Below are 20,346 nucleotides of genomic sequence, written 5' to 3'. Positions count from 1 at the left end.
CATGAATCGATATTTGCATTTGTTCATTTGGCTTTATTCTAAAAAGTCCATTAAACTTTAGCACGGCACCCCTAAACTCATGCTCTCCCTTTGAGAAAGCCGGATTTAGTGGAAGAAGAAAGAAAAGTATAAGGCTGCATACATTTTTGCAAACAAAATTCTTTATTAATTCTTAGAAAAAAGTGAGAAGTTCAGAGGCATCGGCCTTCTCCTCCTCCAGTTCAGCTCTCACTCGTTTGTCCCCGTCTTTAATATCAGCAATCTGTTTCATCGGGAATCCTTTCTCCTCTTTAACTTTGTCCAGTTCAGTTTGGACCTTCTGTGTTTCTTCGGCCCGTTTGAAGGGTCAGTGTCAGGGTCAGGGTCAGGGTTAGTTCAATCTTATGAATGTCTATTATCCGACGATTGTTTTCCTCTGTCTCTTTGTCCAGTTCAGTTTGGACCTCCTATTTTTCTCTGGCCCGTTGGTTATAAGCGGCTATTATCTTCCTTTGGTCCGATAACTTCCACTTCTTCTCTTTGTACCCATTGACATAGAGCTCATTTTCAAGTTTCAGACGATTGTTTTCTTCTTTCACTTTGTCCAGTTGGATTTGGACCTCCTGTGTTTCGATGGCCCGTTTGTCCAGTTCCATCTTGTGAGTGTCCATTATCTGCTTCATTTTGTGCAGTAACGTCGACTTCTCCTTGTGCTGTTTGGAGCTCAGCTCATTTTCATGTTTGAGCCAGGTGATCTTCTCTTGAGTAATTTTGAGGTCTGTAGAAAACTCCTTCCTCTCTGTTTCTCGGAGCTTCTTCACCTCCTCTAGCTCTTTCAAAAGATTCTCCTCCTTTGTTTGGGCCTCTGAAGCTTTAAAGTAGCTTAGATTTAGATTTCCAGTCGTAACATCAGTAGTTTCATGTTCCGCTGGTCCGCTTCCAAAAGCCTTTGTTGGCGTTCAGACTCCTCTGTTTTATCCTCTTTCACAGTAAAGCCCAATAGCTGAAACTGCTCCTTCTCCAGCTGGTCTACAGTTAGACAAGTTTCAGAGGTTTGGTCCACCTCCTTGGGCTTTAAACCAAGGGCCTCCATCAGGTCGAAGTCCTCATTGTAAAGTCCTTCATCGTCTTCAAGAGTATATTCGTACCAGCTTTTCGCCATTGTTCAATGCTCTCTGGTTTGGTCGCTGCTTTTCTGTTCGATCGCTAAATTGTAATGAAGTTGTTGATGTTGTTGTTGTTGTTGTTGTTTTATGGCAGTCGACATCCGAGTGCCGCATTACCGCCAGACTTTATTCCCTAGACTTTGTCGTAGTCCTAAAAGTTCCTCTTCCAGTGCCCTGACTTCCAGTGCTTTGACAAAGCCCAAGAGGTCATGAGATGCCTTTGTTATTGTCTCCCTGGAATAAAGCCGGTCACAAAGACATATCATGACCTCATGGGCTTTGTAACACCAAAGCAATGGAAGGAGTACTTTTACGGACTACGACAGAGTCTGAGGACTACGACGACAGAGTCTGAGGACTACGACAAAGTCTGAGGAATAAAGTCTGGCGGTAATGCAACACTTGGATGCCAACCGCCATAAAACAACAACAACAACAACAACATTGTATCCTATAGAAGTTCTTCCTCCCCTCAGACTTTGTCGTAGTCCTTAAAAATTCTTATTCCATTGCTTTGGAAGTACAAAGCTCATGAGGTCATGGGACGTCTTTGTTGTTGTTGTTGTTGTTGTTGTCGTTTTATGGCGGTTGGCATCCAATTGTTGCATTACCGCCAGACTTTATTCCTCAGACTTTTCGTAGGCCTCAGACTCTGTCGTAGTCCGTAAAAACGTCTTTGTTGTTTTACAAAGCCCATTAGGTCATGGGACGTCTTTGTTGTTTTATCCTTTAGAAGTCCTTCTTCCATCACTTTGGCGTTTCTAGGACCATGAAGTCAAAGCGCGTTAGAACATCCTCTTGCTCCTCATCCTCGGCTCAGTCCAACACCCCCCAACTCTATAAACGTTTACCCAGCCCTGTGCTATATAAGTAAGCAACCACAGCCTGACACAAACCCTGTGACTGGATCGCCAGAACGTTCCGCAGATTGAACTCCCGCCCATTATTCCGAAACCAAAAGGCCAACCCGGCCCTTTCTCTATCATAAGCCTCACAGCGAATCAGCACATGCTCGACAGGCTCTGGCACCCGACAGTGACCACACAGACCGGTCGGATGTTTGCCTATCCTACTCAGTGACCAATTGAGTCCAGTATGGCCAATCCTCATGCAGGCGAAGGCCCTTTCCTCCCACGGGTTCCTGCCCATAGACCTGCAAGGACCCACACTACCCTGTACGTGATAGAGATGCCGTCCAGTAACACAGTGGCTCCAAAATTCCTGCCAAAGGCCTACCACATGACTCTTGATAACAGGCTTGATTTCAGACTTGCTTAACTCAACCGCCACATCAATTGATGGCCGCCTAAGGGAACGTTTAGCCAGTGTATCAGCCATTTCGTTAACATCCACCCCCACATGCGCAGGAACCCAAATGAAGGAAACCCTCACATCCTTCCTGGACAGGGAGAGTACCAGACAGAAGATGTCATTCAACACATCCTGTCTGCAATCCGATTTCCCAGATTTAATGCTTTGCAATGCAGAAAGGCTGTCAGAGGCCACCACAATGCTGCAACACTGTAAAGCAGATTCCGCCCATTCCAATGCAAACCGTATCGCTATGAGTTCCGACGTGAAAACAGAAAGGCGATCTGTCAACCTCTTCTTGACCGCCAGCCCCAGGTCGGGGACATAAAATAAGCAGCGCCAGTACACCCACTCTCCCACCCACCCCGTCGGTATAAATAAACACATCATTTGAGTGCCTATCGATGAGCGCTTGAACTGCAAACTGCGGTGCCCTCCCAGCGACTCCTCTAAGCTTGCCATGCAAGCTAACATCAACAGGAGCCGGGACAAACTTCCACGGACCTATAGTAGACAAAGCCACCGACGGGCTCACACGCAGATCACCAACCCCCGCAAGCCGCGCTTTCGCATTTCCTACCTGGCTAAAAACCATGCTACCAGCCTCATTCTGTCCCCCATCAAGATAAGATAAGATAAGATATTCCTTTATTGTCCCACATGGGGAAATTTCATTGGTGCAACGCAGGTAGATACAGAGGTAGATACAGAAGAACAGATCACTTATAGGAAGTCTGAAAAACACTTTCAGTAGAAGATCTCCTATAAATAAATAAAAACTCCCATAGACAAATAAATAAATAAATAAATAAGTACCATTGCATGTGATCCCGACAGTAATTGCACATGAATATGTGTCACGACAGCACATAGATTGCACATGAATTTCACAGTAATTGCACATGAATTCCAACAGCAATTGCACATATGACAGAATTGCACATCAGTATTAGGTATTGTGAGTGTTCAGTACTAACAGTTTTTGTTATAAAGTCTGACAGCAGCAGGAAGGAAAGACCTACGGAACCTTTCCTTCACACATCGAGGGTGGATCAGTCTCTCACTGAAGCTGCTCTCCAGAGCGGAGAGAGTGTCCTGCAGGGGGTGACACTCATGGTCCAGCATAGATGTGAATCTAGCCAGGACCCTCTTGTCCCCCACCTCCTGCACCGAGTCCAGAGCACAGCCCAGGACGGAGCTGGACTTCTTGATGACTCTGTCCAGCTTCATCCTCTCCCTCTCTGTGATGCTGCTGCTCCAGCAGGCCACACCATACAGGAGGGCCGATGCCACCACAGAGTCGTAGAAGGTCTTCAGGAGTGGCCCTGTCACTCCAAAAGACCTGAGTCTCCTCAGGAGGTAGAGCCGACTCTGGCTCTTCCTGTACAGTGCGTCTGTGTTATGAGTCCAGTCCAGTTTGTGGTTCAGATGAACACCCAAGTACTTGTATGAGTCCACTCTCTCAATGTCCCGTCCCTGGATGTTCACTGGTGAGGGGGCAGTGGAGTGGCGTCTGCGGAAATCCACCACCATCTCCTTGGTCTTCCCCGCGTTGATGAGGAGGTGGTTCCGCTGACACCAGTCCACAAAGTCCTGTGCCAGTCCTCTGTACTCCGCGTCATCGTCGTCCGTGATGAGTCCGATGATGGCAGAGTCGTCAGAGAACTTCTGCAGGACACAGCTGTCCGTGTCATGTCTGAAGTCTGCAGTGTAAAGGGTGAAGAGAAAGGGTGCGAGGACAGTGCCCTGGGGCGCCCCCACACTGCAGGTCCGAGTGTCAGACACACAGTTCCGGGCTCTCACAAACTGGGGTCGGTCTGTGAGGTAGTCCAGGATCCACTCTGCCAGGTCATACTCCACACCAGCCATCTCCAGCTTGTCCCTCAGGAGCAGCGGCTGGATGGTGTTGAAGGCGCTGGAAAGATCAAAGAACAGAATCCTCACAGAGCTGCCAGGCTTTTCCAGGTGAGAGAGAGAGCGGTGCAGCAGGGAGATGACGGCGTCCTCCACTCCGATGCCAGACCGATATGCAAACTGCAGCGGGTCCATGGCTGAGCTCACGGTGGAGCGGAGGTGGTCCAGGACTAGCCGCTCCAGTGTCTTCATCAGGTGGGACGTGAGAGCCACTGGCCTGAAGCTGTTGAGGTCTTTGGGGCGCGGTGTCTTAGGCACAGGTACCAGACAGGAGGTCTTCCAGACCTGTGGTACCACCCTCAGCTTCAGGCTCATGTTGAAGACATGCTCCATAACTCCACACAGTTCATCTGCGCAGGACTTAAGGAGCCTGGGGCTGATGCCATCAGGTCCTGCTGCCTTCCTCACTTTAATCCTCTTCAGCTCACTCCTCACCTGTGCTGCTGTGACAGTCAGTGGTTGGCAGGGGACCGTGTGCTGGGGGGATGGGTGAGTCCAGGCGAAGTGGGGAGCTGATGGTCCAGGGCAGATAAGCGAAGAGGAACAGATGCAGGGCATTGTCCAGCTGTGGAAGAGGGAGCATGCAGCTGTGCAGGGGGAGGGGCGGGTGACCGATCAAACCTCAAGAAGTGAGCATTTAAATCATTCACCCACTGTAGATCCCCCTCTGTCTGGGCAGGGGGGATTTTGAAGCCCGAGATGGTTTTCAGGCTCCTCCACACTCCCTGAATGTTCTTTTGCTGCAGCTGCTCCTCCATCCTCCTCTTGTAGCCGGCCTCAGCCTGCCTGATCTTCCTCCTCAGTTCCTTCTGCACAGTCCTCAGCTCCTCCTTGTTCCCTGACCTGAAGGCTCTCTTCTTCTCCTTCAACAGAGCCTTCAGTTCACGGTTAATCCATGGCTTGTTGTTTGGAAAACACCGCACCGTCCGGGAGGGAACAATGTTCTCAAAACAGAAGTTGATGTAGTCCGTGATGCACTCTGTGATGGTGTTGATGTCCTCCACCTGTGGGTCATAAAGCTCAGTCCAGACAGTGGTGCTGAAGCAGTCCCTCAGAGCCTCCTCACTCTCAGCAGACCACATCCTCACCTCACGGGACACCACAGGCTGCCTGCGCACGATGGGTTCATACACAGGCCTCAGATGTACACGGTTGTGGTCCGAGCTGCCCAGGGGAGGGAGGGGGGAAGAAGAATAAGCCTCCTTGGTGTTGGCAAAAAACAAGTCCAATGTTCTATTCTCTCTGGTGGGGCAGGTAACATACTGGGTGTATGTTGGTAGAACAGAAGAGGGAGAAGCGTGGTTAAAGTCACCAGAGATGAGGAAGAGAGCCTGTGGATGCTGTGTTTGCAGCCTACAAGTGCAGGAGAGCAGTGCTTCACAAGCATCTTCAGCATTGGCAGACGGGGCCACATAGACTGCGATCAAAATCACATGTGAGAACTCCCGGGGCAGATAATATGGCCTCATGCCAATAGCCAATAGTTCAATATCCTTGTTACATAGCTGCTCCCTCACTGTGCAGTGTTCGGGTTTGGACCAGCTCGTGTTCACATACACCGCCAGACCTCCACCTCTTTTCTTCCCGCATTCTCTCGTTCTGTCCGCCCGCAGCAGATGAAAATTGTCCAAACCTACAATAGAGTCTGGCATTTCTGCTGTTAACCAGGTCTCTGTGAAAATCAAGACGCTGCTGTCTCTATAAATCCTCTGGGACTGCATGAGGCTCGCTATTTCCGTCATTTTATTTTGAAGGGACCTCACGTTACCCATGACTACGGCGGGAACCGACTTCCTGTTTGTCCCTCTCTTCTCTCGGAGTTTACGTCCAGCCCGTCTGCCTCGTTGCGTTTTCCTTAGGATGTCCGCCGGGATAACGTGGCGATCTCCGGGTAAGACGACTGTTCTCCGCAGTTTCATGAGTTCCTCCTTTGTGTAAACGCGGTACGGCGCCGGCCGGGGGGCGGGGCCGGAGCCGGGGGACTCAGAGCCAAGACACATCGCAACGACACGACGAAAACACTCAATCCAGCCGAATAAAGTCAAAACAAGTTAATTTAAAGCGATTCCAGTGCGTGTCCCGATCGTTCGTGAAGTTCCTCTTTCATATAAACGTGTATATAAACGTGTACCGACGACACGCCGTACTTTAGCGCGGCCGGAGGGCGCGGGGGGGCTGGTGGGCTCGCTCGGAGCTAGCTCACGTCACAACAACACAACGAACGCAACGAAAAACGCTTAAATCCAGCCGAAAAAAGTCAAAAACAGTTGAATCAAAAAACTATTCCAGCGCGTGTCCCTATCGTACAGTAAAATAGAAAAAATATACTAACTATATTTACAAAATATAGGAGATAAAGCACAATAAGTGTGAGAAAGAAGAGAGAGCGTTTACACCGGGCTGCCAGCTGTACCAGCGCCTTATGACGATCAACCCTGAGAAAGTCCCTCACCGGGTGAGAGCTCGTATGACCTTGCACATTCACCCAGTAAGCCAACAGAAGTTTTAGCCTCCGGAGCCGTAACGGCAATTCCCCCAACTCAACCTGCAGCGCCGAGACAGGGGAGGTCATAAAAGCCCTACAGCAGATGCGCAAGGCCTGGGCTTGCTCCACATCAAGCTTCTTTAAGTTAGTCTCAGCCGCAGACATGTACGCTATACAGCCATAATCAATAGCCGCCCTCATGATGGCCCGATAAATACCCAGGAGCGACCTTCTGCTGGCCCCCCAGTCCTGGCCGGATAGATAACGAAGAAAGTTATTCACCCTTTTGCATTTACCACTGACCTTATCAATGTGCTGACGCCAACTAAGCCTCTCGTCAAAGGTGACCCCTCCCTGACCTGTTCGAGCACCTGCCCATGCAGTCGAAGGGAGACGTCCCTATGCCCATTGAAGAAACAGATCACTTGAGACTTCCGTACGGACAGTTTAAACCCCCACCTCAGAGTCTACTGCTCCACCTGCTGTATTGCCCTTTGCAGTTTTGCCTCGTAAAACCGGAGATTTCTCCCTCTCACCCATAGAGCGCCATCATCAGCGTAAAGGCTCCTCCCAACAGGCCCATCCACGTCGTCAAAGATGTCCTTAATCATAACATTGAACAAGATAGGGCTGCACACACTCCCCTGCGGGATCCCATTCTCTACCTCATAGACCCCAGAGTAAGCAGCGCCCACTCTGGTTTGAATATGCCGGCGGCCCTGACTTGTATTTATACAAAAAGAGTGGTGATGTCATATAGCCAAAGAGTGGTGATGTCATTAGGCCAAAGGTGCCAGCCCCGCCCACATTCTGTTCGACCATTGGAGGGCGTAAAAAAAAACTTTCCAGCATTTACCGCTCCAACCATCACCGCTAATTTGTGTGTGTGAATGAAACGCAGTGTAACCGATTATGTTTTAATCATGAATGAAAAACTTTCAGAATGAACTAGTTGTCGCCAGTGCGCCACTAGTGCTAGTGTAACCCCCATTAATTGGGGCATTGTCTTTATTCATTATTTATCTTTTATTTTCAACTGCCACAGTAAAAGTTGTTCACTGTTTGAATATAGAAGTTTTGGGTGCAGTTACAGTTATCCGCCAGCAGATGGCAATATACGCTCTATTGTTTCTGTTTGGTCACGTGAGTCAGTAAAATGCGGAAATGGAAAGAAACATGGCAGGTAAAGAACACGTTGTGATTCTGGTCCGTTTTTATTATGGAAATATATAAGTTAAAACTTTGTTTTTCTTTGTCAAAACGTTAGCTCACAGGTAAACAGATCCCCGCAGCTTCTCTGGTGAGTCATTTTGGGTGTTTTGAGTTGAGCTAATCTTGCTAGCTTACTGTAGCTTCCATGCTAATTCACTGGAAGGAATGGAAAAAAACAATCGGAGATTACTGTATTTTGGAACAATGTACCAGAATGTTGTTTGTGTGTATATAACTGTGGTATGCTATTAAATTTAGCATTTGGCCAATGCTTTTTACTTGTTGTAAACTAAGACGGTTGTTGAGAGATTAATACAAGCTTGTAAATGTAAATGTGAACGTAAATAAGAGATGAGATAGCCCTGCATATGGATTGTGACAGTAACGTATTATTCATAATATGCAGGTTGGTTTTTTACGAGAGATAATATTCCACTGAGGACCACATCACCCTGCCCGCTGCTTTTCCTCGACACTGAGGCTGAGGACAACCCTACGATCCAGAACACTTGGGCTCCTCATCGCAATGAGGCCCTTTTGGATTACAGATAAGAACACTAAGGAACTAAGGTCACGAACTATACCACATAGTAAAACTTGACTGACTGAACAAAAAGGAACTGTGAAAAGGAAGATACTACCTGTTTTAAAAAGGTGGACACTTTAGATTATAAAAAATGGAATGTTTTAATTGTATTATTTTTGGATTAAACAATCCTGTTTTGGTAAAATCATAAGTTGTTTGTGCTTACTATTCTCCATTTAATAATCTAAAAAAGTTAATACAGTTGTAATTACTGCCATTGGTTACAACCAAGTGTTACACTAGTTTTTACCTTGACTATATTTGCATTCCTTAAAACGCCAGAAACTGGTCAAATCTTATATTACATCTGTTATAGCTTTAGTTCGCCAGTTTAAGTTAAATATAGTTTTTTGAGAATGTTTCATTCGCCCCGAGCGCCACAAGCTGGCGAGAGGCGTGCGAAGCACGGCTGCGAAAGTGCGCACGAACCGGAGCCCAAAGCGCTCGCCCGCTTCCAAACACTCAGTAGCGCACTCCTCCACTCGCGTCCCGTGCACACTCATTAGTAGTGGGAAAATTCAACATTATCGTTGCAAACGGGCGAAGCACGTGCAAAAGTGCGCACTAAACGAGCATGCTTTTCCTTTTTATTCTATAATCTACTAAAACTACAACACACACACAGCCTCGATTTGCTTCATTTGAACATTGTCATTGGGTAGCTCCTGTCGCTTCAGGAAGACTGTTTAACTGCGTAAAACTGAAACCTGGTCCTTCACCAGCAGGAGGCCAGTCCCTGAGGTCTACTGTGGTAGAGTATCACGACCAGTAAAACACTTGAACATAGTTTTAATTATGAAGGCGCATTGGACATCAACCCTCAACTTTACTTATACTTTACAGTAAACTATGCTATTATAGTTGATATAGTGCTTGAATATAGTTGACCCCAGTGATAATTCATGAACACAATGTTCTCTGCTAAGGCTGTCAAAAGTCAACAAAAAAAACTTATATTGCCATTTGAAATGTGTAGTCTTCCACTCAAAACTCTTCTTATTCACATAGTTTAAACATCCAGCCCTTGAAAATGCCTTGAATGTGCCAGTATTGTTGTGCTCAGTAATTTTGTGGTCATTTATTTAAACATTCATCAGTGACTTGTGTAAATTAAAATAGATACACATTTATTTGTCCAAGCTTAAGAATATGTCATTGCCACCATTTTACTCTGTGGACAAATGTCACTTTCTGATTCAAAAATATCTCGATTCAGGTTTGGTTTAAGTGGAAGCTTACGTTTTCATAAACTGAGATAATTATTTTATTTAGTGAGGAGCCTTTTCTGTCCAAAAAGCCCATTTATCTTTTCAATCAAGTGACGGTGCTAAAGATGGACATAGGTACCACACCATACACTCAATTCTAAGTTATTCATATGAGGATTAATAACAGGGGTTGTCTGCATGAACAGTCATAATGCTCTTCATCTGCACAGGAAGACTCACACTCATTCAACAATAAGACAAAGTTTGTGGAAGATTTTTTATTAACCCATATCTGGATAGATTATTTACAGAAATGTGTTGGAAACACAGGAATGGACATACAACAAAAATCAATTACCAATTATGCTAAGTAAACATTTTTTGTGAGAAAATAATTGGATAAATGGTCCCAAATTTTACAGATCAAACTGTAGGAACTTTGGATGCCATCTCAGATTTCAAATATGATTTCTGTTTTTTTATCTAAAAAATAATAATAAAATCACCCATGCATTTAATGCACAAAACATAAGGAATGCAGAAATCAAATCACCACAGAACTGCATATAAAAACATGCAATGTTGTCAAGTAGCATGAAGAGCCAGTGGCTTGGCAACCTTCAAATGTTGCTTAAACACATTGGTTGGTGTAAACTGGAGTAATACTCTTTACTCCAAACTCAAACAGAAATAAAAATAATGAATGTTCTACTCCATAAAGCACCGTCTGAAAGGGTTTCTTAAAGTGCTGCTTTGCCCTGACAAATCAAACCATTTATTTAGCACTGATTGTCAAAAGAGAGTACGTCACACTGTAGTGAAATACATGACATGGTGCTCATATATAATTTCATCACAAAATAAATAGAAAAAACAAAGCCTAAGAGCAGCAAACAACTCAACTGAACATCCTCTCCCACATTCACACGTGGTCCACACACACAGTGTCTTCATCCTGAATTATGGACAGCCTGCCATACAAAGACATTCTATTTTCTTGGTTACAGATTGCACTTGGTGATGGGCGTGGTCCCTACATTTGGTGATGGAAATAGAGCTCTTGTATCATCCTGCCGGGCACTCTTTGAGGTTCACTGGACCGACCACAGCAGACAGTCTGTTAAAGAGAACCGGTTCATTGTTGATGGTCATGTCATCGATGCAGCCCACAAAGGAGGAGGCGACTGGGACCACGTTCTGTCTGCCCAGCTCTGCAGAAGAAAGAGTCATCCAAATCAAGAAAGCCAAATTAACTGGAAGAAAGCTCTAATTTGAATTTTTGGCTATATTTTATTGATTTGTTTTTTATTTAATTGAATTGAATTATGTGCAGCACATATTGGACTATTGTGTTTATGTAAATTGTATGTTCCCTCGCCGTGTCATGCTCTTTGTATTGTTCTGTTTATATTTTAAAGTAAATTGGGTATTACTTTGAGAGACGTGGCCGGATATGGTCATAAACTGAAAATGACCATAAATAACCATAAAAGTATAGTTTAGACGTTTGTTTTAATTAGAGACTAATCTATATATATTTTTTTTTTAATTGTCAAGACCCCCTTTTCAAGGGTGACCTAGGGCAAAGTGAAAATATGCTTTTTATTACGGTAATCATCATTTACTACATATTCATGCTTAAATCTAATTTTAGACCCATTTTAGTCTCATAGAAGACAATGTTTAGCTGATTTAGACCTGATAAAGGTTCAGGTTCAGATTTGGTGGTATTTGGAAAGCAAAATATTAAATTAGGTGAGACTTGGAGCAAAACGTTTGAGAACCACTGATGGAGTCACAGAGTTGGCCATTATATTAAAAGGTTTGCTTGCTAATGGCCAAACCAACATCAGTAACTCCTATGATGTTGTTGTTGTTGTAAGAGTTTATAGAGGAACTATAGATATGTTTCTGTAATTAGTTGAAATCCACATACCAGGAATGCCGCCCACATAGAGGGGGTTTTTGGTCAGAGGTGTGATGGCTAATGGTGGTCCGATCTTGTAATTATCCACTGTATCCACATGAAGCTGCACTACGTTTTTCATCTTGATCACTGAACAACAAATTTGCAGTTTATAAAAGCAACAAACACATGGATAGCACTTATTATTATTATCTTACCTGATATTTTATGAAACATTCCATCACACAATGTGCTCTTTGGCTTAACAGACACCATAAACTCCCCTTTGCCAGTATTCACTTGTGCCACAACCTGCATTTGGAGCACAACAGAATATCGTGTTAAAACTATATATGGGGGTTTATTTTGATCTGATATTTTAGAACACTATATGTATGCGTCTTATTTTTTTGTTGAAACAAAGTTGAAGTTGATTTAGCATACTATGTCTCCTTTAAAACAAATCCGTACCAAAATACTCACAATTTGAAAACGATTCTAGTACATATTTGTGGTTTGTAGTTGTAGTGAATGCTGTGTGCGCTCACCTCTCCTCTGAGCATATAAACTGTGAGGTAATGGCCCATATCGGAACCATATCGTGCCAGGCTGGAATCACCCGCAAACAACAGTAACCCAGTGGGGCTCCTCGGCCGAATATTAAACAACAACTCAAAACTGGAGCCCAAGACGAACGTATCATCTGTAAGACAACAATATCTTTTAAAATCTTTACTGTTTTTGGAGACAGCGAGACTTCAAATGTAAAAATTAGGGTAATAATGACAATTCTTCACAGCAGATATGTACTTACTGACAATGACATGAGCACCGCTCCCTGAGAAATAGGCCCCCTTTTGGGCGTGTCCCTCGAAGCAGGGCCCAGCGCCGTGATTGGCTGAGGGCTCTGTCATTGATGCGCCGTTCATCTTGAAATTTCGGATGCAGCCAGACACACTGTGCTTTGGGAGAGCCTTGGTCTGAAATAGAAACAGTTCACACCTGATATTAAAAATTATTTGGACAGCTAACAATTAATAGTTTGTTGTTCATTTGAAAAACATGTCAACAAAAATGTGAGTTACAAATAAAAGATAAGTACTTGGCAAATATTTTTGCAAAGTGGCTACAGCAGAAGCTTACCTCCATTGAGTATGGACTGAATGTTTAATTCCATGTAAAACCTTTGAGTATCTTGAAGGTTATATATAAATCCAGGCAGCATAAATAGTTCTGCTTTTTTACTATATGCGACTATGATTTGGGCTGAAACAATTCAATCAAGAAATGGGAATACATTTATTATTTAAATCATCAACTGATTTAGTTATCAAAGAATATTTTTCTATAGATAGAAACAAAACATTCCATGTGCAGAGAAAAGATGTGTCATGACTTAAACCAAGCAGTAATTGTACTTAAATGGTATAAGAAATTCCAGAGTAGAAGAATTCCAGCTCGAAATCAGCAAAAAGAAAACAAAAGTCCCGGCAGCTACTCCGGATCCAGAGCAGATTACATCAAACGCCAAGATGTTTGAAATTGACACCCTAAGGCGTGATCAAGCCTGGACCTACATGCTGCTGACATAAACAGACTAGCAGCGTCAAAACGTCATGGTCTCCTGGACTTTCCACAGAACTAATAAGTCAGTCTTCAAGGAAATAGGGACAGAGTGACGCCAATAACTAATAACAACTGTAAGGAAGAGGAAACATCTCTTTTGAAGTGCACATCGTGGGCAAGGCCTCCCGAGTCTATGGAGGAAGCGGGTCGAGACCTCCCTGATGACTAATATAGAATAATTACTAGATTAATCAACTACCAAAATAAGTTAGTTAGTTGCACCCCTACTATAGCTGGAAGACTGAACTGATTTGTATTATTTATTGTGCTAAAACGATCAATAATCACTGTATGTGAAATTCCACCTATAATGGATGTGAAGAACCAATTGTATATTTTCTTTTGACAAACATGTAAAAGTAAATTTGACTTCCGGTTTTAGAGAGTGCACGTTTATCTTGAAGAGCTACTTCCTGTTTAGCGTTTTGGCGGAATTAGCTTGACAGAAAAACGCTAAAACGGCAGAAACAGTAAAAGTTATCACGGAGCTAAATCGACATGGTTTTTTGTATTAGCTACCCCTCTGAAGAGGCACAAGGTACGTTTTACGTTGTATTAAAGCACAAATGTTGTATTTTGTGTAACCAAAGCCCATGTTATTTTAGTTTGTGCAACAGTTAATTGATGTGTATTTATGACAATGTCATATCAAGCTAACTTTTCTGTTGTTTGGCTAAGATGTAAGAGCATGGCATTTAGCACTTATTTACGCACTGTGTTTTTGTGTTTCCCAGCTCTTAAGGTGTATTTTCAAGATTTATTGCCATTAAATCAAAAAAATCATCAGTAAAGTGTCAACCTTTATTCGGGGGGTATGCTACAATGGATTTTCTAAATATTGTATTGTGTCGTGCACCTTCAGCTGTTGGTGGAGTGACTCAGGAACACTGCCCAGGTAAACAGGAGACACAAACTGCTGCATGGACGTCAACTCTGCACCATTCAGCTGCCCATCCAGAGCTCTGATCCCATCCACCACCAGCCGGAACTTCTTCTTCTCCAGACTGAACATGATCTACATCAATAGATTCTCAGTCAGTATAATTCAATACTTCATTTGTTTTTTTTTTACTCTGAAAAGGGAAAAAAAGACTACTGTAGAGTACTGACCGAATGCCACTTTCCATCGTTGTACTTCTCACGGTTGAAGATCTCCTTCTCTTTGCCCACTGACAGCCTGATCCTGCCTTTGGACATGTACAGAGCGAGATGAGCACGCCCCCCTCTGGTACCAGCGAAGAACAGCAGGCCCTCATGAGACCGAGTCTTCACATCCAGAGAGAAGTGAGGTCTGGGGGAGACAACAGTGGTTATTGTCTCTACAGAGTCCCATCAGGGCTTGTCTGGTGCAAGGTAAGACTTATTTATAACTTATGAACTACAACTCCTGATCTAATGTAATGACCTTTTTCCACCAAATATATATATACACATTTATTCAAAGCCAATTACCATCACAAAAACCTTAAAACAAAAGACATGCAAAGATTACAAGCACTTGATAAAGCATTTGTGGTGTGGGTTACAAGGTTTCAGGTAATTCATGGTTTTCTCTGCAGTTCAACTAAGATAAAGCTAATTTAATCAACACTTTTGTCCTCCTTTGGGTTAGTCTTTAGAACGAGTATAGCAACTGTATACCTTTTGCAGACCAATTTCTGCCATAGGCCTAGAATAACCCTGTTTTAGACCTGATTTAGACCTGGTGGTACTCGGAATGCTATCTATTTGAGAACCACTGATCTATGTCATTGAAGTTAAGGTTGACATTGAGTCTAAATTATGCCTGAAAAGTAAATAGAGCTAAACAATTGTAGGACAGAAAAACGTTTCACCAATGAAAACCTACACATTTTATCTATGGATCAAATGCAGAAGACATATTTCCCTATGAGGACATTAAAGTATACCTTAAACTTGACCTTTTATTGACATCGCGAGTGAAGTTAGGTGTTTTCTGACCTGGGCTGCAGCACCTGTAGCGGGAGGCTGTAGGTGAGCCTGCTGACCGGCCCCCCGAGGCGATAAGCGTGTGGGACTGTGATTGGCAGACTACACGTGGATATGCTTTCATTCACCGCATACACCACGCCCCCCTAAAACAGCAGGACATATGAGCAGTTACAAGACAGCTCCCAAACACTCCATAAATCATACACCACCAGAGGTCTGTGGAAAGCAACACCGAAACATGAACATCTGTCATTCTGTCCCATAAAACAAGCTGTAAACCTCGTATCAAATAATGATAAACGTGCAAATTTATGGATTCATGACAGGTGGTAGTTGAATGAGTAAGTTATGGTATGTTTATGTATTCCTAAAGAGTGGGAAGTTGGACTAAATGATTATTGTTAATTTGAATACATTCAGGAAATAGAAAGCAATATTATATGATTATGCCCACAAAACTGTGTCATATATTCATTGAAAAAAGATAAATTGTGTTATTTTACATTGGTGGCAGAGTGAATAGTTTGATGTAGCTTTAGTACTTTGCATGCTTTATTACACAAGACCTTATTGTTAGTGATTTCCTTAAATTACAGTAGTTTTCTTCAGTGGGGTATTGTGCTTGTGCAAACTGTTCAAACTGCTATGCTTTTTTATCACAGTGAAAATAGTAATTAATTAAGGTTTTAAGTAAATGTAATTGGTGGAAAAGAAGGGAAATGACAGACATGAATGAGTAAAATGTAAAATCAAGGGAGACAAAGTAATTTAGTATATTATTTAAATGATTGTTAAGATGCACAAAATGGTACAGACAAAAGTGATGACATTTAATACTACTGCAGCCTTTTATTAGAAATATAACATATTTTCAACAAAATGAACAAAACAATTATGTGCAATCTGCAATTATGTTATACAATAGGTGTTAGGTCCTGGTCAGCACCAGTCGGTTGGCTTCACCTCTGAAAATGATTGAGCAAAAACAAAACAAAAAATATTGTCAACAACACTTGAAGACTGACATTGTAAAGTATATTTACAGGTGCATCTAAAAGAATTGAATATAAATAATAGTACAATGATGATGGCGTACAAATGTTACCAATAATGATATTCTAATTAGATGTGATGCACCTGACAGTTAGTCATTTATGACACTGCTCCCACTGCGTGAAATCAACCATCAAGTAAGTCTATCAACCATAACACAAAGAATAACATTGTAAACCATTTTATTGTGCCTAATGCAGGTGAATGCTCACTTTACTGGGCGTGCGGTCGAGCATGAGTTGCGCAGGACTGTGAGCGCTGCACACGTCCAGAAGAACATCTCCAGTGATTGTGAACTCACTCAGATCCTCTGCTTTGTACAGATTGTCAGGTCTGTGTACAAAGAGAAAAGTATAAAGCATGAAATGATTGCATGTACTTTATTGTATGGAGTTATTGATCTTAAAGTAGGCTCACCGTCTCGTGTACAGGTTGCTCACGCAGCCTTTGAACTTGTCTTGTCCTAAGACAACTTTACCATTCGTTTCAAAGTTGGTAAATCTGCCGCTTTGCTCCTGGCCTTCATCTTCATCATCGATAAAGAGCACAACCCTATCAGAAATATAGAGCACAATTTAAATATTACTTCATTTTGATCATGGTTGTATGAATATTGTCTATATTACGACAACACAATATTATTTATCAATAACGTTTACTATTTTCTGTACTGTAAGCTACGTGTTTTAGAATGTTTCTTTGTTTTGTAATATGCAGAGGGAACTACATAAACCACATAGATTGCTCAATTTCAATGCAGCGAGCACAAAGATACGTTTACATTTATTTAGCTATAATCTCTAAAGAAAACATTGCACTTTGTCAAGACAGTTTTTTAAAAACAATGTGAAGAAAATCCTCCACGGTATTAAATGATGAATAAAAATTATCTTATAGTTTAATCTTTCTTTTTGTATTCATAATTGGTTGTGAATGGTTAAAACGTAACATCCAAAATAACAGTTCTCTTACGTTCCGCTTCTTCTAGTGACGGTCACGTAATGCCACTGTCCATCATTGTACTGTTTGTTGGAGCGCCATTTCTTGTCGTTGTTTATTAGCGTCACATAGCCATCTTCTAGCATCAGACTCACCCCATTAGTCTAAAATACAATGATAAAAACATTTAAATGACATGAAAACTAATCAAAGATGAATGATATGAATGAATGACTAACTAGTTTTTTAGACTGCAGAATGACAGCGTTGTTCTCTGTGCTTCTGAATCCCAGGGAGAGCGTCACGTCTTTGTCCAGAGCGAAGCCGGAGAGGTCAGCGGACAGGGAGCTGTCCAGGTTCAACTCAGCTTTACGAGAAATCTACACAGGAATAATGCAGCCATTTATCACATTGTACAGTGTAAAAGACCAAAAGCATAATCCACTGGCCTCATCAAAAGTTTAGTTTGTTCATTTTATTTTGCTTACTTTGTGCACCATTTGCACCGAATCAGTAAGTAATGACAATGCTAGTGCTTTATACTTTTGCACATATACAGGTACACTGGTTTGTCAACGGTAATGAAGTCATGTTTACAATGTTTTTGCGCTTTATATGAATGATCTGATAGATACCAATACATGAAAACGTCCCCCGATTTCACAATACCAATATCAGCGTCAATATAGTGCCCATCCCTTCTAAATTTGTATATTTTATCTTAATGTTTTCTTGACATCTTGCTGTCTTACCATAGAGTCCCGTGGACATCCTTTGCTGATGCCCACCGCCTCATCAATGAGTTTGAATTTTTTATCCAGCTTCAAATTCTTCATGCAACCTTTGAATGGCTGTGCTGTGATATTATATCTAGAAAAAAAACAAAAAGAATCTTAAATAATATTGTTTTTCTTCCCGGATACACAGCGTGCTCTTTTGTGTGTTGAGCATTACTTTTCCCGTATGATTTGCGGCGCACCACCAATGTAGCATTCAGTAAAGTCGTTCATGTTGAAGTCGGCCTTTGCGGTGACCACACTTTTGCCCGCTAGGCGCACCGTGATCGTTCCTTTGCTTTGAAACACAATGACACCATCCGCCCAGTCATTTTGCTGAAAAGAAATGAGCCACAACGTCATTCAGAATCCAAAAATGAATACTGCAGTGGAAGTAAAAAAACAACAACAAACGTACAGGGAATATTTTGGTGCTGTATATTGGCGGCTCTTTGAGAGAGTTACTTTGTAGACGCACAAAACCCTTTTCAATCGTCAAAGCAAAGTATTTTTCCTGAATGCACACAAAAAAGAAGAATATTTTAATCTTGAGGTATTATTGTACATAGAAATTGATGATTGTCCATCGTTTATTAAAAAAAACAAAAACGTACCTCAGTTCCAATGAAAAACAAAAGTCCATTTTCTGAGCGGCTAATGACGGTTAAGTCAACAATGATGTAGGTTGAAACTTTATCTATGTTCAGTTTGCCATATCCAGTGCCCTCAAAGAAATCAGACTCGACAGGGCGCACTTGCCTGTAGCATAATAAAACACAAATCATAATTGCAGAAGTTCAACTTAAATATGTGAGTAGTTAATGCTTACCGTTTGCAGGGAGTCTCTGGGTTAACATTGTATGCAGTTTGGAAATTATAAAGGCTTATCATTTTGTCATTGAAGGAACCAAATTCAATGCAGCCCGTGTACATGGGGTACTTGAGAGAAACTGGTGGCTAAGAAAAAGAATAAAAAAGTGAATACATTTGGAATTATTCATTTGAATAACATAATTTGAATCGTGTTAAAGTGATATAGTCCTACAGTGAAGTTAGCCGGGTATCCTCCCACATAGAAAACCACATCATTAGGGCTAAGGTCCAGAAGGTTCTTCTTCTCGTTTCCTTGCATGTTGCTTTCAATTGTGTTTGCTGGTATGTTCGCCATGATGTCTTTGTTGAGGATCAGCTCTGCATCCTGGTACATTCTAAATCACAATTCAGCAAAATTAGATCATTTTGTGATCATTTACCTGTGGTAAATATCTATAATAGTTTTACTTTCATTAAGTTGCAGTTTATGAAGACATTTTGAAAAATAAAAGTAGAACTGATTATTCTGACAGTTTAAACGATCATTCAACAACATAAAGGTGTTAAATGGTATAATTGTTTGTCAAATCATAACGGATAAGGATTTTGGCACTTGTTTACAATATGGTTGTAACAGTTGTGGAATTACCTCTACCTATGTCATTGCTACCCATGTCCAACCAGGAAGTACAATTAGAAACTTTACATCAATGATTAAACTGGGTGCAAATGAGCAAAATGTTTAGTAAAATCTGAAATATAATTATGTTCACTACGTTTTAGTGAAATGTGTCGTTTAACTTGTCATGTAGACATTAAACCTACAGGCTAAGTTCACCAAAGCAGCAAACTGTGTGTATCAGGAGACGCACAAATACTTATGACAGACAAATAATGGAAAGACATTTGGGCTCATTACCTGCGCAGGGTTGCTTCATCAAACTTGGACTGCTCCGATAGAGACTTGCTGATGTAGCCCGATTTCATCTTATACTCCACTCCATTGAGTTTGTACACAGCATACAATATGTTCTCCCTCAAGACCATGCCGATGTAGTTTTTAGAAGACTGCACAAATGGGGAGCAGAGGGAAATGTATGATCAAGAACTCTTAATTGGTATTTTTCTCTCAAATGTCACTTTTTGATTTGACAGCATTACCCATACTTAATCCGTCCAAATCGACTTACATCTCGATTGCCGAGGTACATGACGAACAGGTCCTCCTTCCCTTGGATCTGTCTGCGTCTGCGGTTGCCGTCGCCTCCTCTTGAAGGCCTTTGCAGCTGCAGAGACAGTGAGGTGTAGGCTCTGAGGTCCTCCAGGTCTTTGGGCGGACGCATCTCCACATAACCATCTCCATTGAACTTCATAGGGATTCCAATCTGCGGGGGGAAATAAAGAGGTTAGAAATAGTCA

At 42.3% G+C, this 20,346-nt stretch overlaps 1 protein-coding gene across 1 annotated transcript in view; it reads right to left on the bottom strand.

The window, feature by feature from the left end:
• Positions 1-10,124: 10,124 nt before the first annotated feature.
• LOC140356528 (laminin subunit alpha-3-like) overlaps positions 10,125-20,346 on the bottom strand; it is a 56,511-nt gene continuing 46,289 nt past the window's right edge. The window contains exons 57-76 of the mRNA XM_072441536.1: positions 20,118-20,312; positions 19,847-19,995; positions 19,160-19,322; positions 18,944-19,071; positions 18,729-18,873; positions 18,533-18,628; positions 18,293-18,450; positions 18,091-18,208; positions 17,578-17,718; positions 17,372-17,502; positions 16,817-16,951; positions 16,612-16,732; positions 15,356-15,489; positions 14,504-14,684; positions 14,250-14,408; positions 12,582-12,747; positions 12,316-12,470; positions 11,986-12,079; positions 11,798-11,917; positions 10,125-11,072 (exon numbers count right to left, since the gene is read on the bottom strand). Coding sequence (XP_072297637.1) covers positions 10,927-11,072; positions 11,798-11,917; positions 11,986-12,079; positions 12,316-12,470; positions 12,582-12,747; positions 14,250-14,408; positions 14,504-14,684; positions 15,356-15,489; positions 16,612-16,732; positions 16,817-16,951; positions 17,372-17,502; positions 17,578-17,718; positions 18,091-18,208; positions 18,293-18,450; positions 18,533-18,628; positions 18,729-18,873; positions 18,944-19,071; positions 19,160-19,322; positions 19,847-19,995; positions 20,118-20,312 — 2,835 coding nt within the window. The 3' untranslated portion in view covers positions 10,125-10,926. The remainder of the gene's footprint in view (positions 11,073-11,797; positions 11,918-11,985; positions 12,080-12,315; positions 12,471-12,581; positions 12,748-14,249; positions 14,409-14,503; positions 14,685-15,355; positions 15,490-16,611; positions 16,733-16,816; positions 16,952-17,371; positions 17,503-17,577; positions 17,719-18,090; positions 18,209-18,292; positions 18,451-18,532; positions 18,629-18,728; positions 18,874-18,943; positions 19,072-19,159; positions 19,323-19,846; positions 19,996-20,117; positions 20,313-20,346) is intronic.

This window comes from Eucyclogobius newberryi, unplaced genomic scaffold, assembly GCF_026437365.1.
Source record: "Eucyclogobius newberryi isolate DKJ021-1_F unplaced genomic scaffold, fEucNew1.0.hap1 SCAF_12, whole genome shotgun sequence".
In the NCBI taxonomy this organism is placed as follows: Eukaryota; Metazoa; Chordata; class Actinopteri; order Gobiiformes; family Gobiidae; genus Eucyclogobius; species Eucyclogobius newberryi.
This window is presented reverse-complemented; position numbering and strand designations above follow the sequence as displayed.